We start from the raw sequence: 22,753 nt of genomic DNA on the forward strand, positions 1-22,753 counted from the left end.
TACCATAAAGTGCCCTGAATTTGGACTTTAAAAAAATCCGGAGTGCCACTAATCATCTGAGCGACCACGAAAACTGTGGATTCGAACTATTTTCGGTTATTTGTGTATAGCTCTCCTCCTTCGTCCCCCCCCCCCCCCCCCCCCGGGAAGTGGCTGAACTTGGTTTATAAAATTCTGGAATCAGCGACCCTAAAAGGAAGGATTCAACAATACTTTCGATGATTTTATATCTCACCCCCTGTCCACCCCCACCTGTAAGGATGCCTGGGGTGTCTTACCTAAACGTGATTTGTCTCGTGATACTAGAAATCCGGAGTGTCGCTATTCATCTCAGTGATACCGAAAAGTGTGGATTCAACACTACTTTCGAAGATTTTCATATCTCACCACCTCCCCCTCGCCCCACCGCCCCTAAAGTGTGCCTGGAATGTCTTAACCCCACATGGTTTGTCTCATTACACTAAAAATCCGGAGTGCCGCTATTCATCTCAGCGACCCCGGAAACTGTGGATTCGACACTAGTTTCGACTATTTTTATATACCACTCCTCCCTCGCCCCTACCCCAAGGGGGGCTGAACTTGGACTTATAAAAATCCGGAGATTCGCTATTCATCTCAGCCACCCCGAAATGTATGCATTCGAGACAATTTTCAATTATTTTTATATACCATTCCCCCACCATGAAGGGGGCTAAAATTCCATATTAAAAATTTCCGGAGTGTCACTATTAGCTGGCCATACACGGAAAGAAATTGTGACAGGCGAGACCTGTTGTCAGCGCCTCAACGGAAAGACCTCGCTTCACAGATCAAGCCTCTTGTAAGGAAAGCATGGAGTGGACAAAGGTACTGCTAGAGAAATTTATTGAAATGTACAAAGAGCGGCCGTGTCTCTGACAATTAAATCATGAGGTGTCGCAATCAAGCTTTCTTTAGTATCCTCCTTTCTTCCTTCTTCACCTTAGAAGCTACAATATCCACAGTAAACACACTTTCAATTACATTGTTCTCCAGTAATAGCTATGCAAAACAAGTTTTTTTATTAGTGGCTTTACGCCGCACCGACACAGATGGGTCTTATGGCGACGATGGGTTAGGGAAGGGCTAGGAGTTGGAAGGAAGCGGCCGTGGCCTTAATTAGGGTACAGCACCAGCATTTGCCTGGAGTGAAAATGGGAAACCACGGAAAACCATCTTCAGGTTTGCCGACAGTGGGATTCGAACCCACTACTCCCGAATGCAAGCTCACAGTTGTGCGCCCCAAGTGCACGGCTAACTTGCCCGGTAAACAAGTCATTATGTATGTGTTGTGTATGTTTGGTATTCAGCCTGAAGGTTGGTTTGATCCTCCACAGCTATGCCAACAGCTGTCATAGCCTAAGCATCACTAAAGAAGCATACTAGGGAAACGAGGAGTGAGGTAGCTTCCTGTTGCATTCCTCACCGAGTCAGAAATTGCTCGCATATCAGTCTGCCAAGCCCACTGAAATACATGCACCAGCTGACCCTATCAGTGATATTTTCCTACCATTCATACCAGCGACTGGCTGCATAAGGAATGGTATTACTAGCATCGCTCATACCTCAGTCACTTTCATATTGTCAAAGCCAAGGATGAGACTGAGACAGATCAAACATTTAACATAATAACGAGAAAACTCCATTCATGCTTACTTTTTTTTGCTAGTTGCTTTACATCACCGACACAGATAGGTCTTATGGCGACGATTGTATAGGAAAGGCCTAGGAGTTGGAAGGAAGCGGCCGTGGCCTTAATTCATTAAGGTACATCCCCAGCATTTGCCTGGTGTGAAAATGGGAAACCACGGAAAACCATCTTCAGGGCTGCCGACAGTGGGATTCGAACCCACTATCTCCCGGATGCAAGCTCACAGCCGCGTGCACCTGACCGCATGGCCAACTCGCCCGGTACATGTTTACCTAACAGCATATCATAATCGCTGTGGTCCATTCGCAAATAATTCCTGTAATCATCCGGTTCATTTTCTCTCAGGTGTTGTGTCAGACTCATGTGACTAAAGTTGTCTCGCTCTCCTATCCATGATTTCATCCATTTCTATTGATTTCTCTGTTTGCATGATTTAACATACCGGTATAACAAAATGCAGATTCCATGAGCTGCAACAGCAATATATACATTCCTGGTTCGATGTCCATCGCACAATTCTAAGTACGACAGACCCGACCGGCAAGGATTTCAAACTAGTTTGAAAGGCCAGCGGGTGAGGCTTGGCCTGCCGAGAACAGAGGGATCATTCCATTAACGGGAGGGTCTGGAATATTGACAGATTATGTTGCACAACACGACAGGCTTGGTGTCACAGTTGATGGCGAGCAGCAGGCCGGGTCTCTGAAGGTCACGCCTGGCAGGCGGTCTGTCGGATCTGGCCCCAAAGGCGAGGCCTGCACAAAAATTTGTCCGTGTGTGGCCAGCTATTCATTTCAGCGACCGCGAAAAGTATGGATTCAACACTACTTTTGATTATTTTTATATCGCACCCCCTTGCCCCCTACCTGTAAGGGTAGATGGGGTGTCTAACTCCCACGTGGTTTGTCGCATGATACTAAAAATTCGTAGTGCCGCTATTCATCTCAGTGACCCCGAAAAATGTGGATTCGACATTATTTTCGACTATTTTTATGTATCACTCCCCATGGTAAATGGAGGGAATTAGATATTTTTCCACCAATAGAGCATATCAAAAATCAGATCAAAAATTTAGATGTATGGCTTTTCAGGCGTTTGCTCTATTAACCAGCATTTCGTCTTAGGTCTGACACTAGACTCGTCAGAGTGGGATGTGTCAGACACTACCCACTTATGCTGGGGTGTATGCAGGTAAACTTATCAGAAGCCTCTTATGTGGCACTCGCTCCCACCCCAAAGGAGCTGAATTTGGACTTATAAAAAATCCGGAGTCTCACTATTCATCTCAGCGACCCCGAAAACTATGGATTCGACACTATTTTCGATTATTTTTTATATCACTACCCCTATCCCCCTCCCCCGAAGGGGGCTAAACTTGGACATTAAAAAATTCTGGAGTGTCACTATTCATCTCAGCGACCCTTAAAAGTATGGATTCGACACTATTTTTGATGATATTTATATCTCACCCCCCTTGCCCCCACCCCTAACGGTTCCTGGGGTGCCTTAAACCCACGCGGTTTCTCTGCTGATACTAAAAATCCGGAGTGCCAATATTCACCTTGGCGACCCCAAAAACTATGTATTTGACATTATTTTCGATTCATTTTATATATCACTCCCCCCCGTCCCCCACCCAAAAGGGCGTGACCTTGGACTTTAAAAATATTCAGATTGTCACTATTCGTCTCAGCGACCACGAAAAGTATGGATTTGACACTATTTTCGAATACTGTATAAGTCACCCCCTCGCACCACCGCCCCAATGGGTACATGCGGTGTCTTACCCCCACGCGGTTTGTCGGAAGAAATTCGGAGCGTCACTACTCATCTCAGAGAACCCAAAAAGTATGGAATCGACACCATTTTCGGTCATATGGATGCATCACTCCCCCCTCGCCCCCCCTAGAGGGAGCTGAACTTGGACTTTAAAAAATCCGGAGTGTCACTATTAATGTTAGCGACCACGAAAAGTATGCATTCGACACTGTTTTCGATAATTTTCTTGTGTCACTCCCCCATCGCCCCGCACCCCAAAGAGGGCAGAATTTGGACTAAAAATTCCGGAGTATCACTGTTCATCTCAGCGAACCCGATATGTAATGGATTCGATACTATTTTCGATTATATTTGTATCACACCACACTCCCCCCCCCGCTCTTAATGGTTCCTGTGGTCCCTTACACCCAAGCGGTTTTCTCCTGATACTAAAAATCCGGAGTGCCAATATTCACCTTGGCAACCACGAAAACTATGTATTCGACACTATTTTCGATTAATTTTATATAACACACTCCCCGCCCTCACCCCAAAGGGGGTTGAACTTGTACTTTAAAAATATTCAGATTGTCACTATTAATCTCAGCGACCACGAAAAGAATGGATTCGACACTATTTTCGAATATTTTATATATCACCCCCTTGCCCCCTCAATGGGTACATGGATTGTCTTACCCCCACGCGGTTTGTCAAAATAAATCCGGAGTGTAACTATTCACCTCAGTGACCCCGAAAAGATGGATTCAGCACTATTTTCGGTCATTTTGCTATATCACTCCCCATTTGCCCCCACCCCAAAGGGGGCTGAACTTGGACATTAAAAAATCCGCAGTGTCACTATTAATCTTGGCGACCGTGAAAAGTTTGGATTCGACACTATTCCGATAATTTTCTTACATCACCCCCCCCCTCGCCCCCACCCCAAAGGAGGCTGAACTTGGATTTAGAAACTTCCAGAGTGTCAATGTACATCTCAGCGACCATAAAAAGAATGGATTCGACACTGTTTTCGAATATTTTTTATGTCACCCCCCCCCCCTTGCGCCCAACGCCCCTATGGGTAAATGGGGTGTCTTACCCCCCCCTCGCATTTTGTCAAAAGAAATCCGAAGCGTCACTATTCATCTCAGCGATCCCAAAAGGGATGGATTCGACACTATTTCCTATTACTTTGATATATCAATCCCCCCCTCGCCCCCCCAAAAAGGGGGCTGAATTTGGACTTGGTAAAATTGCGGAATGTCACTATTCATCTCAGCGAATTCAAAAACGATGGATTGGACACTATATTCGTGTATTTTTATATGTTTGCCCCCTCCGCCCCTTTGGGTACATGGGGTGCCCTACCCCCACACGGTTTGTCAAAAGAAACCCGGAGTGTCACTATTCATCTCAGCGACACTGAAAAGTATGGATCGGACACTATTTTCGATAATTTTCTTATATCACTCCCCCCTTGCCCCCCACCGAAAAGGGGGCTGAATTTGGGCGTTAAAAAATGCCGGAGTATCACTATTCCTCTCAGCGACCCCAAAAAGTGTGAATTCGATACCATTTTCGGATATTTTTAAATATCGCCCTCCACACACCCCCCCGCCCCTAAGGGTACTTGGGGTGTCTTAGCCCCACGCGGTGTGTCTCCTGATACTGAGTCGTAAGTATACCAAGTTTGGTTGAAATCGCTGCAGTGGTTTAGGAGAAGATGTAATACATACACACATACATACAATGACACATATATATATATACTAGCTGTAGTACCCAGCGTTGTCCGGGTAGCTTTTGAATGTTTACCTTTAGTATTTGTATTACCAGTTAGTTAAGTGTGAAGTAGATGCTTATTGATTTATTTTTGAGATATTGGTTTTACGACCTATTATGTAGTTTTAGAGTTATTTAGATGTATCTGATTTCAAGTTTTAGATCATTTTATACTCGCGTAAAACCTTGTCCTTGTTGAAGCTAGAAATGACTGGGAAGTATTTTATTCATTCCAAAAAATAAAAAATAAAAGTAATAATTATACGTATTTGCCAGTCGCACTGTACATAATGATGTACACGATTTCAGCAGTCATTGAGACCGTCACAATCAGCCTAGTGACCCCAAAAGCAGTGTATTCAACACTAATGTCGGTCATTTTATACTATACACTTTGAAGCCCTTCTCAGCCCCTGTCTCAGTGAATACTGAACGTGGCCTTCAACGGTATCAAGAGCGTCACAGTTCGTATAAGAGACACATACACAATGGCTTTCGACATTAATATCAGTTATTTTCCATCATTTTTGCACGTCAGCCCCTCTCATTCCCCACCCCTAGAGGAGGCTGTGATTTTTCATCTCCATAGTATTTTTTTTAAGATGAAAAGTCATATGTGTACGAAGTTTCGTTGAGAGCAATTTTGGAACATACCCACATACAGTACATCCATAATAGCCGTTATATTTAGATTCATTCCCCCCCGTCTCAACCGCCGTCCTGATTGCGGCTGAAGTATGACTTAACCATCCAGAGTGTCACAGATCAACTCTGTGACTATGTAAAGAACGTATTCGACATTAATATCAGTAAAATGGTTTATTTTTATATTTGACCATTTCCCATACGTGTGCTAGGGGCGTTTTACACCAACAGTATTTTTTTCAGATAGTAAGTCATATGTGTACCAATTTTATATGAGGGCTATGCTGGATGAAAAATACATCCGTATTTTTGGTCATTTTGAACATTTTCCTTTCCACCCCTACTAATATCCATGCCAATAGGGGCTGAAAAACGACAACCGGAGTGTGATTATTCATCTCAGCGACCTCGAAAAGTATGGCTGTACCTTAATTAAGGCCACGGCCGCTTCCTTCCAATTCCTAGGCCTTTCGTATCCCATCGTCGCCGTAAGACATATCTGTGTCGGTACGCCGTAAAGCAAATTAGCAAAAACAGAAATAAAAAATAGAAATGTATGGATTCGACACAGTTTTCAATTATTTTTATATATCATTCCCCCATCGTTCTCCCACCCCGAAGGAGGCTAAATTTGGACATTAAAAATTTCCGGCGTGTCACTATTCATCTCAGCGTCAGCGAAAAGTATGGATTCAACACTACGTTTGATGATTTTTTATATCTCGCCCCCTACCCCCTACTCCCACGTGGTTTGTCTCATGCATGATATTGAAAATTCGGAGTGCCGCTATTCATCTCAGTGACACCGAAAAATGTGGATTCGACATTATTTTTGACTATTTTTATATATCACTACCCCCTCGCCCCCACCCCAGAGGAGCTGAATTTGGACTTATAAAAAACACGGAGTCTCACTATTCACCTCAACAACCACGAAAAGTATGGATTCGACACTATTTTTGGTCATTTGGATATATCACTCCCCCGTCACCCCCCACCCCAGAGGGGGCTGAACTTGGATTTTTAAAATTCGGGAGTGCCAATATTCACCTTGACGACTCCAAAAACTATGTATTCGACACTTTTTTTTCGATTAATTTTATATAACACTCCCCCCGCCTCCACCCCAAAGGGGGTTGAACTTGGACTGTAAAAATATTCAGATTGTCACTATTCATCTCAGCAACCACGAAAAGTATGGATTAGACCCTATTTTCAAATATTTTATATGTCACCCCCTCGCACCCCCGCCTCAATGCATAAATGGTGGTGTCTTACCCACATGGGGTTCGTCAAAAGAAATCCGGAGTGTCAATATTCATCTCAGTGACTCCGAAAAGGATAGATTCGACCCCATTTTCGGTTATTTTGATTTATCACTCACCGCTCGCCCCTCACATCAAAGGGGGCAGACTTCGACTTTAAAAAATTCCAGAATATCACTATTCGTCTCAGTGACCGTAAAAATTATGGATTCAAAACTATTTTCGAATATTTCATATGTCACCCCACTTGCGCCCACCCCCTGCCCCTATGGGTACATGGGGTGACTTACCCCCACGCGGTAAGTCAAAAGAAATCCGGAGTGTCGCTATTCATCTTCAGCGACTCCGAAAAGGATGGATTCGACACTATTTCCTATTACATTGATATATCACTCCTTCCTCGTCCCCCACCCAAAAGGGGGCTCAATTTCGACTTGGAAAAATTCCGGAGTATCACTATTCATCTCAGTGAATCCGTAGACGATGGATTCGGCACTATTCTCGTATATTTTTATGTGTGACCCCACTCGCCCCCGCCCCTATGGGTACGTGGGGTGTCCTACCCCCACGCGGTTTGTCAAAAGAAATCCGGAGTGTCACTATTCATCTCAGTGACCCCGAAAAGGATGGATTCGACACTATTTCCTATTACTTTGATATATCACTCCCCCCTCGCCCCCCACCCAAGAGGCGGCTGAATTTGGCCTTGGAAAAATTCCGGAGTATCACTATTCATCTCAGCGAATCCGAAAACGATGGATTCGACACTATTTTCGTATATTTTGATATGTGACCCCCATCTCCCCTCCGCCCCTAAGGGTACTGGAGTGTCTTACCCCACATGGTTTGGACTTTAAAATATTCCGGAGTGTCAGTATTCATCTCAGCGACCCTGAAAATGATGGATTTTACACTATTTTCGATTATTTTGATATATCACTCCACCTCGCCCCCACCCGTAAGGGAGCTGAAAATGGACTTTAAAAATTCCGGAGTGTCATGATTCATTTCAGCGACCATGAAAAGTATGGATTCGACACTATTGTAGAATATTTTATGTGTCACCCCCCTCGCCCCCCATTACCACTATGGGTACGTGGGGTGTCTTATCCCACGCGGTTTCTCAAAAGAAATCCGGAGTGTCGCTATTCATCTCAGCGACCCCAAAAAGGATGGATTCGATACTATTTCCTATTACTTTGATATATCACTCCTCCCTCGCCCCCCGCCCAAAGGAGGCTGAATTTGAACTTTGAAACATTCCGGAGTGTCACTATTCATCCCAGCAACCCTGAAAAGTATGGATTCAACACCATTTTCGAATATTTTTAAATGTGATCCCCCTTACCCCCACCCCCACCCCAAATGGGGCTGAACTTGGACTTTAAAAGCTTCCAGAGTGGCACTATTCATCTCAGCGACCACGAAAAGTATGGATTTGACACCATTTTTGTTTATTTTGATATATCACTCCCCCTTGCCCCCCACCCAAAAGGGGGCTGAATTTGGACTTGGAAAAATTCGGGAGTATCACTATTCATCTCAGTGAATCCAAAAATGATGGATTCAACACTATTTTCGTATGTTTTTATATGTGACCCCCTCGCCCCCCCTGCCCCCCACCCCAAAGGAGGCAGAAGTTCAACTTCAAAAATTTCCAGAATGTCACTATTTATCTCAGCGACCATAAAAAGTATGGATTTGACACTATTTTCGAATATTTTATATATCACCCCCTTGCGCCTTCCCCCCCCCCCAAGGGTACATGGGGTGTCTTACCTCCACGCGGTTTGTCAAAAGAAATCCGGAGCATCACTATTCATCTCAGCAACCCCAAAAAGAATGGATTCGACACCATTTCCTATTACTTTGATATATCACATCCCTCTCGCCCCCCACCCAAAAGGGGGCTGAGTTTGGACTTGGAAAAATTCGGGAGTATCACTATTCATCTCAGTGAATCCAAAAATGATGGATTCAATACTATTTTCATATATTTTATATGTGACCCCATTCGCCCCCCCCCCGCCCCCAAGGGTACATGGGGTGTCTTATCCCCACGGGGTTTGTCTCCTGATACTAAGTCTTAAGTGTACCAAGTTTGGTGTAAATCGCTCCTGTGGTTTGGGAGGAGATGTAATACATACACACGTACATACATACAATGACATATATATAGATAGATAGATGAACTTATATTAGAACGTAAGCATTTGATCACAGTCCCTCCCCCACCCCTTCAGTGCTGATTTTATGAATCCAAGTGAGAAATTTTATGGTCTCGTAGTAGATCATGAAAGTGCTTCTGAAACTGTAGATGTACACTCCAACACTGCTGACTCTCCACTGATGGTGTTCTTATCCCCACAATTCCTCACAGAACACTACATAACATCTTTGTAGTGGTAAAACATTTTCATTTGTACAGTAGTTGCTTTGAGTCTAGACTACATCACATCTTTCACAGGTATCTGACTGTGATGAGCTTGCTTCTTTCATGATAGGTTTTTATATTTACAACTGGAAGCATTGAAATATGCTGTTTGAAACAGAACTGTCCCAATGCAGTATGTAGTCCCTGTGAGCTCGGCAAACCCGGAGTAGAGAATGTGATTCAAATATTTCAAGGTATTTTAATGTCTGTAAACAAACTCTGCTGAAAATAAAGAAAGATTTAGAACAGTTTTAACACTTCAAACTGGTTCAAACAACCTCTAAGATTTGATTGATATGATTGGACATACGAAAACAGTTCATAAGATTTCGTGTTTGTCTATGGCAGCTTCCTTCCAAATTCTGTGTGAGATGGCCCCAGTTCCATTCCTGGTAGGATGTCTTCTGATATGGCTAGAAAATATTTCTCATTTTATATTTCATTCTCAGTCTCATCCTTTCCCTGATATAAGGAGTGAGCAAGGATAGTAACACGATTCTTAGTAAAGTCTTTGGTTTTAAGAATCCTCTGCTGGTAGAAATCTTCCTTGAACATTAGTGAAATTTTAAAAGTAACTGTAACACTGGCAGGTAATGAATTATCATGCCCATTTGTTGTTGACTATATTTGTAGATGAGTGTTGCGTACCTAATATAACTTATTTTCCACAGGAAAATATTGAACATGCATCAGAAGTGATAGCTCTGAAAAATGAAGCCAAGTCAGAGTTAACAGAGCCAGAGTCAACACAGGAAAACTCTCTTGAGGTAATGTGCATAATTAGATAAGCCATCATAAGGTAATGAAAATAGTTAGAACATGGCTTAACAGATACCAGTGGTTGACCCTTCATGTAAATGCATGCGATTGATAGTCCTATGGAAAAATGTACTTATTTATGAGATTGACTGTTTACTTACCTAATTTTCACTTTTCCTTCAAGTTGTTCTATGATCTTGCATTAAGTATTGTGTAGCAGTTACAATTGGTTCAAAGGCATCTACATTGGGTTATCATTTGGGTCCTGGTGTCATTCCTAATAATTCTTTTGACTTCGTAAATATTTTTGAACACCGAGTTGCTATAAGATAAATGTTTTGTTACTGTTACTGGATATTTTACTAGTTTCTTCCAAATGATACACCTTTGTTTTTTCATTGATTACATTAATTACTAGCAAATGTACCCGTGCCTCGCTGAGGCATTCTACACTGTATACGGATATCGAAGTAAATTACTGTACATGCAGTGAATAAGATTTTTAAAAATTGCATGTCTCTTAGCATTATCCAGAAGCAGCAGGGTGAGGTTCCCATACGTTCTTTCCAATGTAAATTGCAAATAGCGGAGTTGTGATGATAATGACATGCTCACCTGCCTACTGCCATTCACATTCGAGTTGGTAAGTTTTCATTTCTGTGGGAGGCCGCACTACCTACTCAGAGGTGCCAACTATTACGTGTTGTGTGTAATTATTACGGGTTTCACCTCACAATTATGGCATTACGATCGAAGGGAAAATTATTACGGAAAAGCGACATTATCACGAAAGTCATTTTCTGCAGACAAAAAGAAATAAGGAAGGAAATATGTTCAGTCCTTTCCAGCTTGTCTGATAAATCCTCCTTGTTTCATTGCTTGTGAGTTGGCAACAGTATTTATTCAATCGTATGCATTGTCAAATTATTTGTGCTATGGAGTTTCTCTGCTCTTTTCCAGTACAAATCCTTAAGTAATGTTGAATTTAGAGAATTGAGGGCCACGTTAAGCACATATATACTGGAATCATTTATGGTTGAGAGACGTACATGTCATCACAGGGGGAAGGATGTTTCAAGAATAACGACACTGAAAAGCATCTGCTGGATGCAAAACAAGTTACAAAGAATGTTTTATCAGCAAATTAACAGCGAGTGTGCAAAAGTTATTGTGTAATATGATATACTTAAGAATAGATTGCGTCGGGAAGGAAAAAGGGGGTATTATTATCGAGAATGGAGGACATGCTTGGGACTTAAACTCGAACATTTTCTGAGAAGCGTGATTACTGATTATCGACTTCAAAGGTTGGCACCTCTGCCTACTGCATGGTCGCAGTAGATTTGGGGAGTTTTGGTTACAATGGCAGGTGCCCTTTCCTACTTCCAGACACATTACACTTGAGGAGTTTTTATTATAATAGCAAGCATCTTCCCTACTGCTTGTCATAATTGAGTTGTGCTGTTATCATTGTAATGACAGCCCCTTTTCTTAATGACAGTCACACTGAGTTGGTGAGTTTCCATTGTAACAGCAAGGCCACTCTGCCTAATGCCAATCACACTACATGTGTACAATTTTTTATAATGGCGGGCACACTTGCCTACCCCCAAACACAATCGATTAGGGGAGTTCTGAATAAAATTGCATGCTCTCTGGACTTCTGCCAGTCAAAGCAATGATGGAATTATTCATTAGAAAGGTAGTTCCTCCTTACTAATGCCAGTTACACAGGAGTTGGAAAGGATTCCATTCCTACAGTCGATGTGGAGAGTAATGATTGCAATAGCAGATGCCCTGCTGCTGAGAGTCACTATTGGTTTGTAAAATATTAATTATAAGGGCAGACACCCTTTCTGCATTGCTACAAATAGACTTTAATGAATATATATAGATTGCTTGCATGTGTACAATATTGCAAACTTTCATTCACAGATTAACTGCTGCTATACAATACATCATATCGACAAAGGGATTGTACCATAAGCCACCTCATTTAGTGGTCCAAATGGCTGGTCTTAAGATATTTTCTCCTGTCTCATCTATTTATGTGTAAAATTGAGTCAGAAATATTGAATAGGGTGAAATATGGATAAGGTTTCCCCAACTTTGGGTACTAACGTGGCAAATATAAAATTTGGCTCACGTGTGGATTCTGGGTGGGCCCATATTCATGTTGAATTAGATGATTCTATCTTTTGTTTAAGTCATTCAAACTACGAACTATGTGTACAATGAGGAAAATAGCAATCATAATCTCGAATATCCTCAAATATAACTATGTCCAAATATCAGACAACATAACCCTATCCAAAAACGTAACCCAAACAAACGGAGTCCTACAAGGTGACCAAATCAGCCAAATTTTATTCAACATCATGACAGCAGACATCACAGAAATAATCACAGATACCTCAGCATTTCTTATACTTTACGCAGACGATATGGCAATAGGCTCAGAAAACATAGAAGAGCTCCAAGAGGTCCTCAATAGGCTCACATCATGGGCAGAAAGAAACGGTTTGCAAATAAACCACAACAAAACTAAACAAATGACCTTTAGGAAAGGAGAAAAACATGCACCTAAAAATACAATAACCATGCACAACAAACCTCTGGAAGTAGTGCCGAAATTCAAGTACCTTGGAGTCACCCTCCAAACTACTCTAACATCCTACAATATCCACGTCAAAGAAAGAGCAGCCGCAACAATAAAAGCCATCTACAACATTCAACAACCTCAACAAATATCATTGGGTACAGCAATGCTACTGTTCAGGACGGCCATATCACCAATAGCAACCTATGGGATTAGCATCACCTGGGAAAAACTCACGCTCAGCGACCTGATGACAATAGAAAAAGTCAAGGCCCGATATCTCAAGAGAATACTAGGCATTGGGAAGTCAGCCCCTTCAAGGTTAACATATGTTCTAACCAAGGAGGACTACTTCATTGACGATATCAAAACACAGTTTTGTCTACCAAACACCAAGCCCTACGAGAATGCACGCCAAACTTTAAACAAGAAAAGGAATGCTATTTGGTCCGACTTCTATTCCACGGACGCTATAATGACGGAAGAGTGGAAGCAAGCAAATTACGAGCTACGGCACGTAATTACACGTTACGCCACTCATGGATTTCACCACAGATTCTGCCAAACCAAAAACTTCCACCAGCCGAACGAAGTCTGTATATGTAACCTGTGCAACGATCATTGTGAAAGATACCATGCACAAAACTGCAAAATGAGGACAACCTCAATAATAAGAATGCATTAGCAAAGTTGACCATCTGTACAAAAACTGTTTTTGCACATTGTGCGCTTTTCATTTAATAATAATAATGAGGAAAATGTACATATATTCAAGAAATAGAGAAAAATGTAACATATAAGGAATAGAGATAGGATGAAACATCACAGGACCGAAGTTTTAGATCACTCCAAATTGAACGGAGATTGTGCCATCCGTTTCGTGATACGACTTACCGTTTAGCCTTGAAATGGCTCGAAACAATTGTTTGCTATGTCGTTAAAATTGCCTCCATATTTTGATATTCTTTGGGGATAAAAAGTGACAATTTTAAAGATCTTGGAAGTTTTCTAGCAGTTACAGGCTGAAACTTAGAATTTTTTCTAATTTCAATTTTTTAGCTCGTCTTGCAGATTGTGCCTCAATCTTGAATGTGGGTGAGGGAGAGTAATATTTAGAACTTCAAGGAAACTGTAGTTAAAAAATTTGCAGATAGCCATTATTACACCTGAAATGGATAACTGTATGAAAATTTCACCAAAATAGTCAATGTACAGACGCACGGTCATTGCGATTTTATTTCTATAGTTAAAGAATCCGCTGTACATACACTCAAAATCTTTTGCATCTCATGGCCAGAAATATTTATTTCAGGCAAGAAATCAGTACAGCCTTCAGAACCACTGCTTACATGCTCTCTCTCATTGGTCACATTCACTGGATGCGTTAACACATGCACACATCTGAAGAGTGAGGGGAGGTGCAGAAAAGAAAGTACGATGATATCTAGCATGAACGATACACACGCGGAAGGGAAGTTACGTCCTTCCCCTCCTGTCTTGACGTCCCACTGGCTCAACAATGAAGGCAGAGGAGATGAAGGGAGGTACCACACGGCTCCTTCAAGGCAACAGACATGATGTGTATGTCAATGCATTGAGGGTCAAATTCTCCAGGTTGTTTGTAATTCTTGTGTGCGATGTCTGGCTGAAATGCTAGCAGTCTCGAATAATATGACTTCATTATCAAATGGCTTTGTGCTCCACCACTCTAAGAAAGAATGACCTTATTTTTGTCAATATAGGCCCTGTCAAATAATAATAATAATAATAATAATAATAATAATAATAATAATCATTGTTATCCTCACAAACCAAAGTAAGTATAACCTTGGCATTAAATAATTATGGTTATCAGAGACACAAGGGCATTTAGAAAACCGTTCCTATGAAGTTATTGTCAGTGCTGATCAAACAATGAAATGCCATGTGTTGAGGTGGGATTACATCGTGAACACTTCATCGCAATTAATTTACAGTTAATATTTTTACTTGATTTGGAAAAGCTAGTATAGCCAGAATGTTTAACCTTAGAAGAATCTTAATCAGTTCCCAGAAAACATGGAGTTGGGAGTGACCTTTGAGTGTGCAACATCGCGAGCTCCACCTTCTGGTAGATGAGCACGTGATGTTGCCTTGGATACTTCTCCTTATCTTCAGTGTTGGCCAAAATCTTTTCCCGAACATTACTTGTTTCCTTTTCCACCCGGAATTCTTGGGATCGCGATAGTACAACACCTCTTGGGCTACAAAACCGACCATTCATGATATTTAGTAATCCTCCTGTCAAAAATATGCACATGAGGAAAGTTTTAGAAATGGATTTCTATCAAAGTTGGTCAATTTGCAGTCAGGCTGGTCTTGTATACTTTGTGGGAGTAATATCACTGTTTCAGTTCCCTGTAAACCCCCAGTACTTTCTGATAATTTGAAATGGTATGGACCTCAAAATCTAACTTTGAACAGGTGGATGGTAAATATAAAATATGGTTCAAATATCTTCAGAAGGTTTCAACTTAAAAGAAATAACGCTTTACACGCCCCCGCTCTTGAGTTATGTCTGGTGGGACTTGTACCGAAAAACGGTCCTTGAATGATATCTGCCTTATCAATCCTCGTATCCAAATAATGCACATGAGGAAAAAGGTTTAGAAATTGATATCCGTTAAGGCAGGTAGATTACCATTAAGTTAGGCTGTGTGTACTTTGTGGGGGTGCAAAATTATGGTTTCAGTTTTGTAGAAATCTCCAGTCGAATCAGTGTTTTAGAAACAATATTGGCCCTAAAACCTACCCAAGGACAGGTGGATATTAACTATGAAATTGGGTAGAAATATATCAGTAGTTTTCAAGTTATAAACAGACACCAAATCTAAAAAAAAATGCAGATGGTTATTGTTACACCTGGAATATATAGCTGTACGGAAATATTGCCAAAATAGTAAATGTACAGACACACGGTCATTACAATTTTATTGATATAGATAAGGAATCTGCTCCATGTACAACACCTTTTGGATTATGTCCACTGAACTTAGCCTGAAAAACTGACTGTTCATGATATCTCATTATTCATCATTCTGTCAAAAAATGCCCATGAGAAAAAGTTTTAGAAATGGATTTCCATCAGGCTTGGTCGATTTCCAGTCAGGATGGTCTTGTATATATTGTGGCAGAGTAAAAGCACTGTTTCAGTTCACTATAAACCCCCAGAACATTCCGGGAATTTGAAATGATATGGACCTTAAAACCTACCTTTGGGCAGGTGGATGCTAAATATAAAGTTTGGTTGAAATATCATCAGTAGTTTTCAAGTTGTAAGAAATACGCCTTACTTGCAACCGCTCTTGAGTTACGTCCGGTGGGACTTGCACAAAAAAAGGGTTCATTAATTATGTCTCCCTTATTAATCCTCATATTGAAATGTTGCACATGAGAAAAAAGTTTTAAAATTTGATTTCCATGAAGGCAGGTAGATTTCCATTAAGTTTGGTTGAGTATATTTTGTGGGAGTGCAAAATCATGGTTTCGGTTTTATATAAACCCCCCAGTCAGTTCAGGGATTTAGAATCAGTATTGGCCCTGTACCGGTTGGTACACCTATATCCCGCACATTTGAATTTTCGGCCTTAAAGTACTTCTCTACAGCTGAATCCCTGAACTTTAAAACCGAATTAATTCAACCATTTATCAGAAGATGTCACTAAGTTAATTTCGAATTGTTTTTGTTTACTAATTATCAAGAAGTGTGGACATTCTCTCACAGATGTCTTTACCAAAAACTATGATCATGCACCCTGGTGCGAAGTGAAGATATTCTTGAAGATATTTTGTATTCATAAGTTTGTTCTTTACTAAATATTCTTTCATTTGTGGGTTGGCAGTATTAATCTTTCTTTCCGCCAGTTTTGAAATTAGCCAATCGTAAATTTCTGTCATTAATTTTTAGCCCATGGCGTCTTTCTTCCCCATTGTTGATGTGTAACTGTAAGCTATCCAATAACGACTGTGGGTGTGTCTTAATCATTCATGAAAAGTCTCGAATTTTCCCCGAGAGTATAAAAACTGCTGATTTTCCTGGCTCTCGGCCACTCGTACAACATCTTGCTTAGTGTATGGAAGTATACCAGGAAGCGCCTTTCATCCGCCAGCAGCTCTTCTACTAGGTAATGGCCTTTTAACATCTTTAATTCTTGCTAGCTCAGCAGTTTAGCCCTCGGGGAAGGTCCAAAACTTTTTCAATGTAACCTACCTTTCGAAAAATGTAACTTAGTGCCGACTTATGTAAAAGTTTCTTATTACTTTAACTTTAAATCGGGGATAGAGAGTGCTTTACCCTCTCGAGCTCCCCTTCATCTTGAGTTGAGGTGACTACGTTTTCATAACCGATTTTCTACTCTTAATGTCTTAAAATTTTCTTATACGAGTCACCTCCCTAGCTTGGGAATAGCCCCTGTGTCAGCGGCCTAGTGCCCCTTAGGTTTTATAAGGTTTCATGTAGGAGCGCAAGCAACGCCTCCATTCATATTGGTATTTTGGGCCATTTAATTAACCTATTATTTTTTTTCTTTTAAGGCCCTGTAGGCTGGGTACCAGGTACCCCTGTTTAATTCTTGTAAGTTGTGCCTCGATGGCAAGTTACTGTAAAGTCTGGTATTGCCTTTAAGAGGCTTGAAAAATTGAGAGCGGCTCAGCTCTTTCTTGTGTCTGAAAAGTGCCTCTGGGAGGCTTGAGGTTAAAAGTTGGGAGCAAGTGCTCCATGTAATGAGGGGTTTTCTGCCCTTCAGTAATTTGTGGTTGTGAGCTGAGGGCTCAGGAATTATAACTTGGGGCTCGAAGCCCAGAATTTGTAAAGACCTCTTAACTTGTGCTTTCGTTTGTAAAGTTACAATTGTACCTGATTTTCTTATTGTTATTTCCCCTAGTGAAAATTTGTTAAATCTTGTTGTCTATTGAAAATATAACCTTTATTGAAATTTTAATCCATTTTTCAGACTTGTAGTTAGACCCATTCCAGCCCGCACCTCCTTTCACCTCTGCTGTTCCACAGATACCTCGGAACAGGCCCTATAACCTACCAAACATCAGGTGGATTCTAACTGTGAAGTTTGGTGGAAATATATCCAGTAGTTTTCAAGTTTTCATACAAACAAATAAACAGTCAGCAAATCCAAAAATATGCAGATGGTCTTTATTACACCTAAAATGGACAACTGTAGGGAAATTTGGCCAAAGTAGTCAGTGTACAGACACATGGTCATTATGATTTTATTTATGTAGATAACGGGTAAGAAAGGGTATATTTGTAAGGGCAGACCATTATTTTGAGATTTACTTCTGCTAAACGATACATGATATCAACAAACAGTTTGCACCATCAAATGCCCCTTTTATTGCTCTAGATGTTTGCTCTTAAAACATTTTCTTGTATCTCCCATATTTAGCCTATGGGTTCGAATGTGTTACGATTTATGAATGGGGTGAATTTGGGTACATTTTTAACATTTTACAATATTTTTCACAAACTTATGTGGAAGCTAGAGTCATGAAATCTGGTTCGCATATAGCCATTGGTCTTGTCAATATGCTTGCCAAATTCAATAACTCTATCTTTCCTATAAGTGTGTCGAACCATGTAATATACGAGTAAAAAGCACAAAATTTAGGAACAATCAAGAAATACAGCCAAATGTAACATATAGGGGGGGGGGGGGGGGAGAGAGAGACGACAAAGTTCATAGGACCAAAGTTGTAGATCACTCCAATTTGAACTGAGGTTGTGCCATCTTTTTGTGATAGGACTTACTATATAGGCACCAAATAGCTCGAAATGAGGGTCTGCTCCGTCATCACAATTGGCTCCATATTTTGATATTCTTTGGGGATAAAGCGTGAAAAATGTAGAGATCTTGGAATTTTTCTGTATATATAATTTTGCATAATTTCAGTTTTCTAGCTCGTCTGGCAGATGGTGCCTCTATCTTGTTTTTGGGAGAGGGGGAAAATTAGGACTTTCAGGAAACTAAAGTTAAAAATTGTGCAGATGGTCATTATTACTCCTTAAACGGATAGCTGTACGTAAATTTCACCAAGGTAGTCATGCACAGGTGCACGGTCATTATGATTTTATTTATATAGATAAGGAATCTGCTCCACATACAACAAAATTTGGGCCATGTCTGCTGGAATTAGCCTGCAAAACCGACCGTTCAAGATATCTGCCTTATTAATCCTCCTGTCGAAGAATGCCCATGAGGAAAAAAGGTTTATAACTGGATTTCTATCAAGTTTTGTCGATTTCCAGTCAGGTTGGTCTTGTATATATTGTGGGAGAATAAAATCATCATTTTGGTTTCCTATAAACCCCCAGTCCAGTCTGGGAATTTGATATGGTATGGACCTTAAAACCAACCTTTGGGCAGGTGGAAGCCAAATAAAAATTTGGTTGTAATGTCTTCAGTAGTTTTAAAATTATAAGAAATATGCTTTACATGGACCCTCTTTTGAGTTCAGTCCTGTGGGATTTGCACTGAACAACAGTTCGTTAATGATATCTCCCTTACTAATCCTCGTATTGAAATGATGCACGTGAAGAAATAATAGGTTTACAAATTGTTTTCCAATGAGGCAGGTTAATGTCAATTAAGTTTTGCTGAGTATATTTTGTGGGAGTGCAGAATCACGTTTTGGTTTCATATAAACCCCCCAGTCAGTTCAGAAATTTAGAAAAAATATTGGCCCTAAAACCTACCCAAGGACAGGTGAATTCTAAATATGATGTTTGGTGTAAATATATCCAGTAGTTTTCAAGTTATAGACAAACAGACACCAATGTTTAAACTTATGCAGATGGTCATTATTACACCTAAAACTGTAGGAAAATTTTGCCAAAATCGTCAATGTACAGACATACGTTGTTTCGATTTTAATTACAGTATATAGATTGATTTCTAGATAATACAATTATTTGTAGATACAAGTTGCAGGTGACATGCTTGCTTACTGTGAACTTTCACTTATTTATACTACACACATTGTAGCCATCCCGTGACAAATGAAGAATGTTCTTGTTCTTCCTAACGTGGTTTGTGGTGTTACTAGTCTGTTGTGCACGGAACCCCTCCCTTACCGAGAACAATACCCCAGCATATACACACACATCGGGAGATTAGGACGCGTGGATGGTGACTAGAAAAGGCCAGATAAAACGGCCTTGAACTGGAAATGACCCTCATTACCAATCCAAATAAATATGGGACTAATACTACTAGCAATGAAATTCAAATTATGATTAATGAGGGTTTATAGGTATAATGAAATTAAAAACAGAAGCAAAGAAATGAAGCAAACACTTTAAAAATATAAATAACCAAAGGATACATACATGAGCAGAGTCTGTTGAGTTGATGTGGTAACATCATTTCGTGAGCAAGGCATTTTTCAACTCCAAGATAAAATTACACTTACGATGGGCTCACCGCTTTAAAAGTAATCTCATTTCATTATCTGCCATTACAAATACAATGCACACGGGACAATTAGATCGTTCCTTCTGCGAGATTACAATCATCCTTCACATTCGCATCTTTAAACTCCACCATCTTCTCAACAATTATCCTACAACGATAAGCTCCCATGTATCATGGAGAAGAAAAAACCCCGAGCAGATAGTGCAAAGGAATGTAGGTATCGTCATGGCACAGAGGGGGAACATCTCTGGACCAAAGAAATAATGATCAAAACCCTAAGAGAAACACAGGCATTCGCATAGCCTAAATATAAGGAAAACAAGCATGGCGGCATCGCGGGCAAGCCAGCGACCAAGATAGCCACATAGCTAAAATAAATAACACCGCATCCCAAACAAACATAAGGTACAGAAACAAGATCAAAAATGAAAATTGAGCCAAACGATACGTGATCCTTTCACTCACCTCACTCGCCAACACACACCCAAACATCCAGACATTGCCGGTATCGGCAACAATATGAGCTCAACTCCAGTTAACGGTCGAAATCCAATTCAAATACTATGATTCTCACGGTCATCGACAAAGGTCTCGTACATCTCGGAAGCAGCGTGCACGGCTCAAACAATTCAGCAGTGGGATCAGAGAGGATCCCGTATTCATACATAAACTCATCAGGTTACGCACCTCGTACAACACGAATGGAACTTCACGTCGACACGGGGGCGTGCGTTCTTTTGCTGGCATGACACTTTAGAATGCAGTGCACATAATAAAAATCAATCTGAGACCCAGCTATCAACATAACTCAATCACAATAAACAACAACAAGCACGCAGCCCATTAACACAGCAGAGCAGAAGGATGCGTATCAATCAGCTATGAATAAAAGCGAAAAAAATCCACGAGAGAACCGTAGAACCAATATTAAAACAAGAATTACCATACCTGAAATATTAGCCATCAAATTTAAATGAAGGATGGTAGTATAGGCTAAGTTTGAACCGATTAGAAACCCATCTGTAGCTTAAAAATTCCACTCCGATCTGCGTGCACTCCATTTTATATTCTTCTCTCTATAAACAATGCAAAGAATCGATCCAAAGAGATATGACAACTATCTCGTCAGAAAGAATGATGTCCCATGTTCACAACCGAGAGAGCTGCCCTCTCTAGTGCAATCTTGGAAATGGCTAAGTCAATCAATGAGAAGCCCGGAAAAGGCCATTAGCAATAAAAGAAAGGTAACTTTTATGAAGCTACCATTCAAGCATGGCTCAGTTGTGAGGCGCTGGCCTTCTGACCCCAACTTGGCAGGTTCGATCCTGGCTCAGTCCGGTGGTATTTGGGGTGCTCAAGTACGCCAGCCTCATGTCGGTAGATTTACTGGCACGTAAAAGAACTCCTGCAGGACTAAATTCTGGCACCTCGGCGTCTCCAAAAACCATCAAAGAAGTTAGTGGGACGTAAAACAAATAACATTATTATTATTGTTATTATTATTATAATGTATCAATAAGCCCTTCAAGAGTGATCTTGCCTTTCTGTTTCATACTTCATAAGGGATACTGTTTGTGAATAGGCCTTGAATGTTCACTGTTACTCACCTGGACATTCGTTACAGGAATGGATCCGTCACTGCCAGGATACACATTTGATCACTGCCATTGTCCACTACATAGCACGTATGTCGTCTTCTTTCAGTGTGACCATGTTGCTATGGGGTATTTAATTGCCCATTCATTGAGATATTCATTTGACCACCTCTTCCAGGAGTTCTGGGTTAGTTATTGACTATATAGCCATCTGGGTGAAGGGAGAGGAAGTATAATCAATGTCAGGGAGTGTAGCAGTTTGCTCTTTTATAAGGAAATGGGATGTAGTTAGATAAGAAGTGTCAAAAGGTCATCATTTAACTTGGGTGAGAGGATGTGTTTGTAAGAGTGATCCATTCTTTCTTTGTGAAACAATATGAATCCATCACTCTTCTCAGGTGATATATCAGACTATTGACAGCTGCTTCCCAGATTCCACCACAGTGTGGTGCTGCAGGAGGGATGAAGTGCCATCTCAGTTCCATGCCTGCAGTTACAGAGAAGAGTTGCTTTTTCTGAGGGTTGTTTTGCAGAAAGGCCTTGATTTCTTTAGCTGCTCTGATGAAGTTCATGCCGTTACTGCCTGTAATTGTTCAGGGAGGGGTTGGTCTCTATGAGAACCAAGTCAACAAAGAGAGGTGAGAAATGTAGTTGTGTTGAGATCAGGTATCATGGCTATGTAGACAGCCTTGGTAGCTAGGTGGTCTGGTGTTGTTCATTCAAAGTAATGAACTTCATTGTTAGGTTCCGTATTGAGTTGAGACTATGCTTAAAGTAAATA

The 22,753-nt window shown here is 40.8% G+C and overlaps 1 protein-coding gene across 1 annotated transcript in view; it reads left to right on the top strand.

Moving 5' to 3' along the window:
• The window catches only part of LOC137502995 (zinc finger protein 33B-like), an 83,984-nt gene that overhangs the window by 22,371 nt on the left and 38,860 nt on the right, over positions 1-22,753 (top strand). The window contains exon 3 of the mRNA XM_068230317.1: positions 10,225-10,320. Within this exon, the coding sequence (XP_068086418.1) occupies positions 10,225-10,320 (96 nt within the window). The remainder of the gene's footprint in view (positions 1-10,224; positions 10,321-22,753) is intronic.

This window comes from Anabrus simplex, chromosome 14, assembly GCF_040414725.1.
Source record: "Anabrus simplex isolate iqAnaSimp1 chromosome 14, ASM4041472v1, whole genome shotgun sequence".
Classification (NCBI taxonomy): Eukaryota; Metazoa; Arthropoda; class Insecta; order Orthoptera; family Tettigoniidae; genus Anabrus; species Anabrus simplex.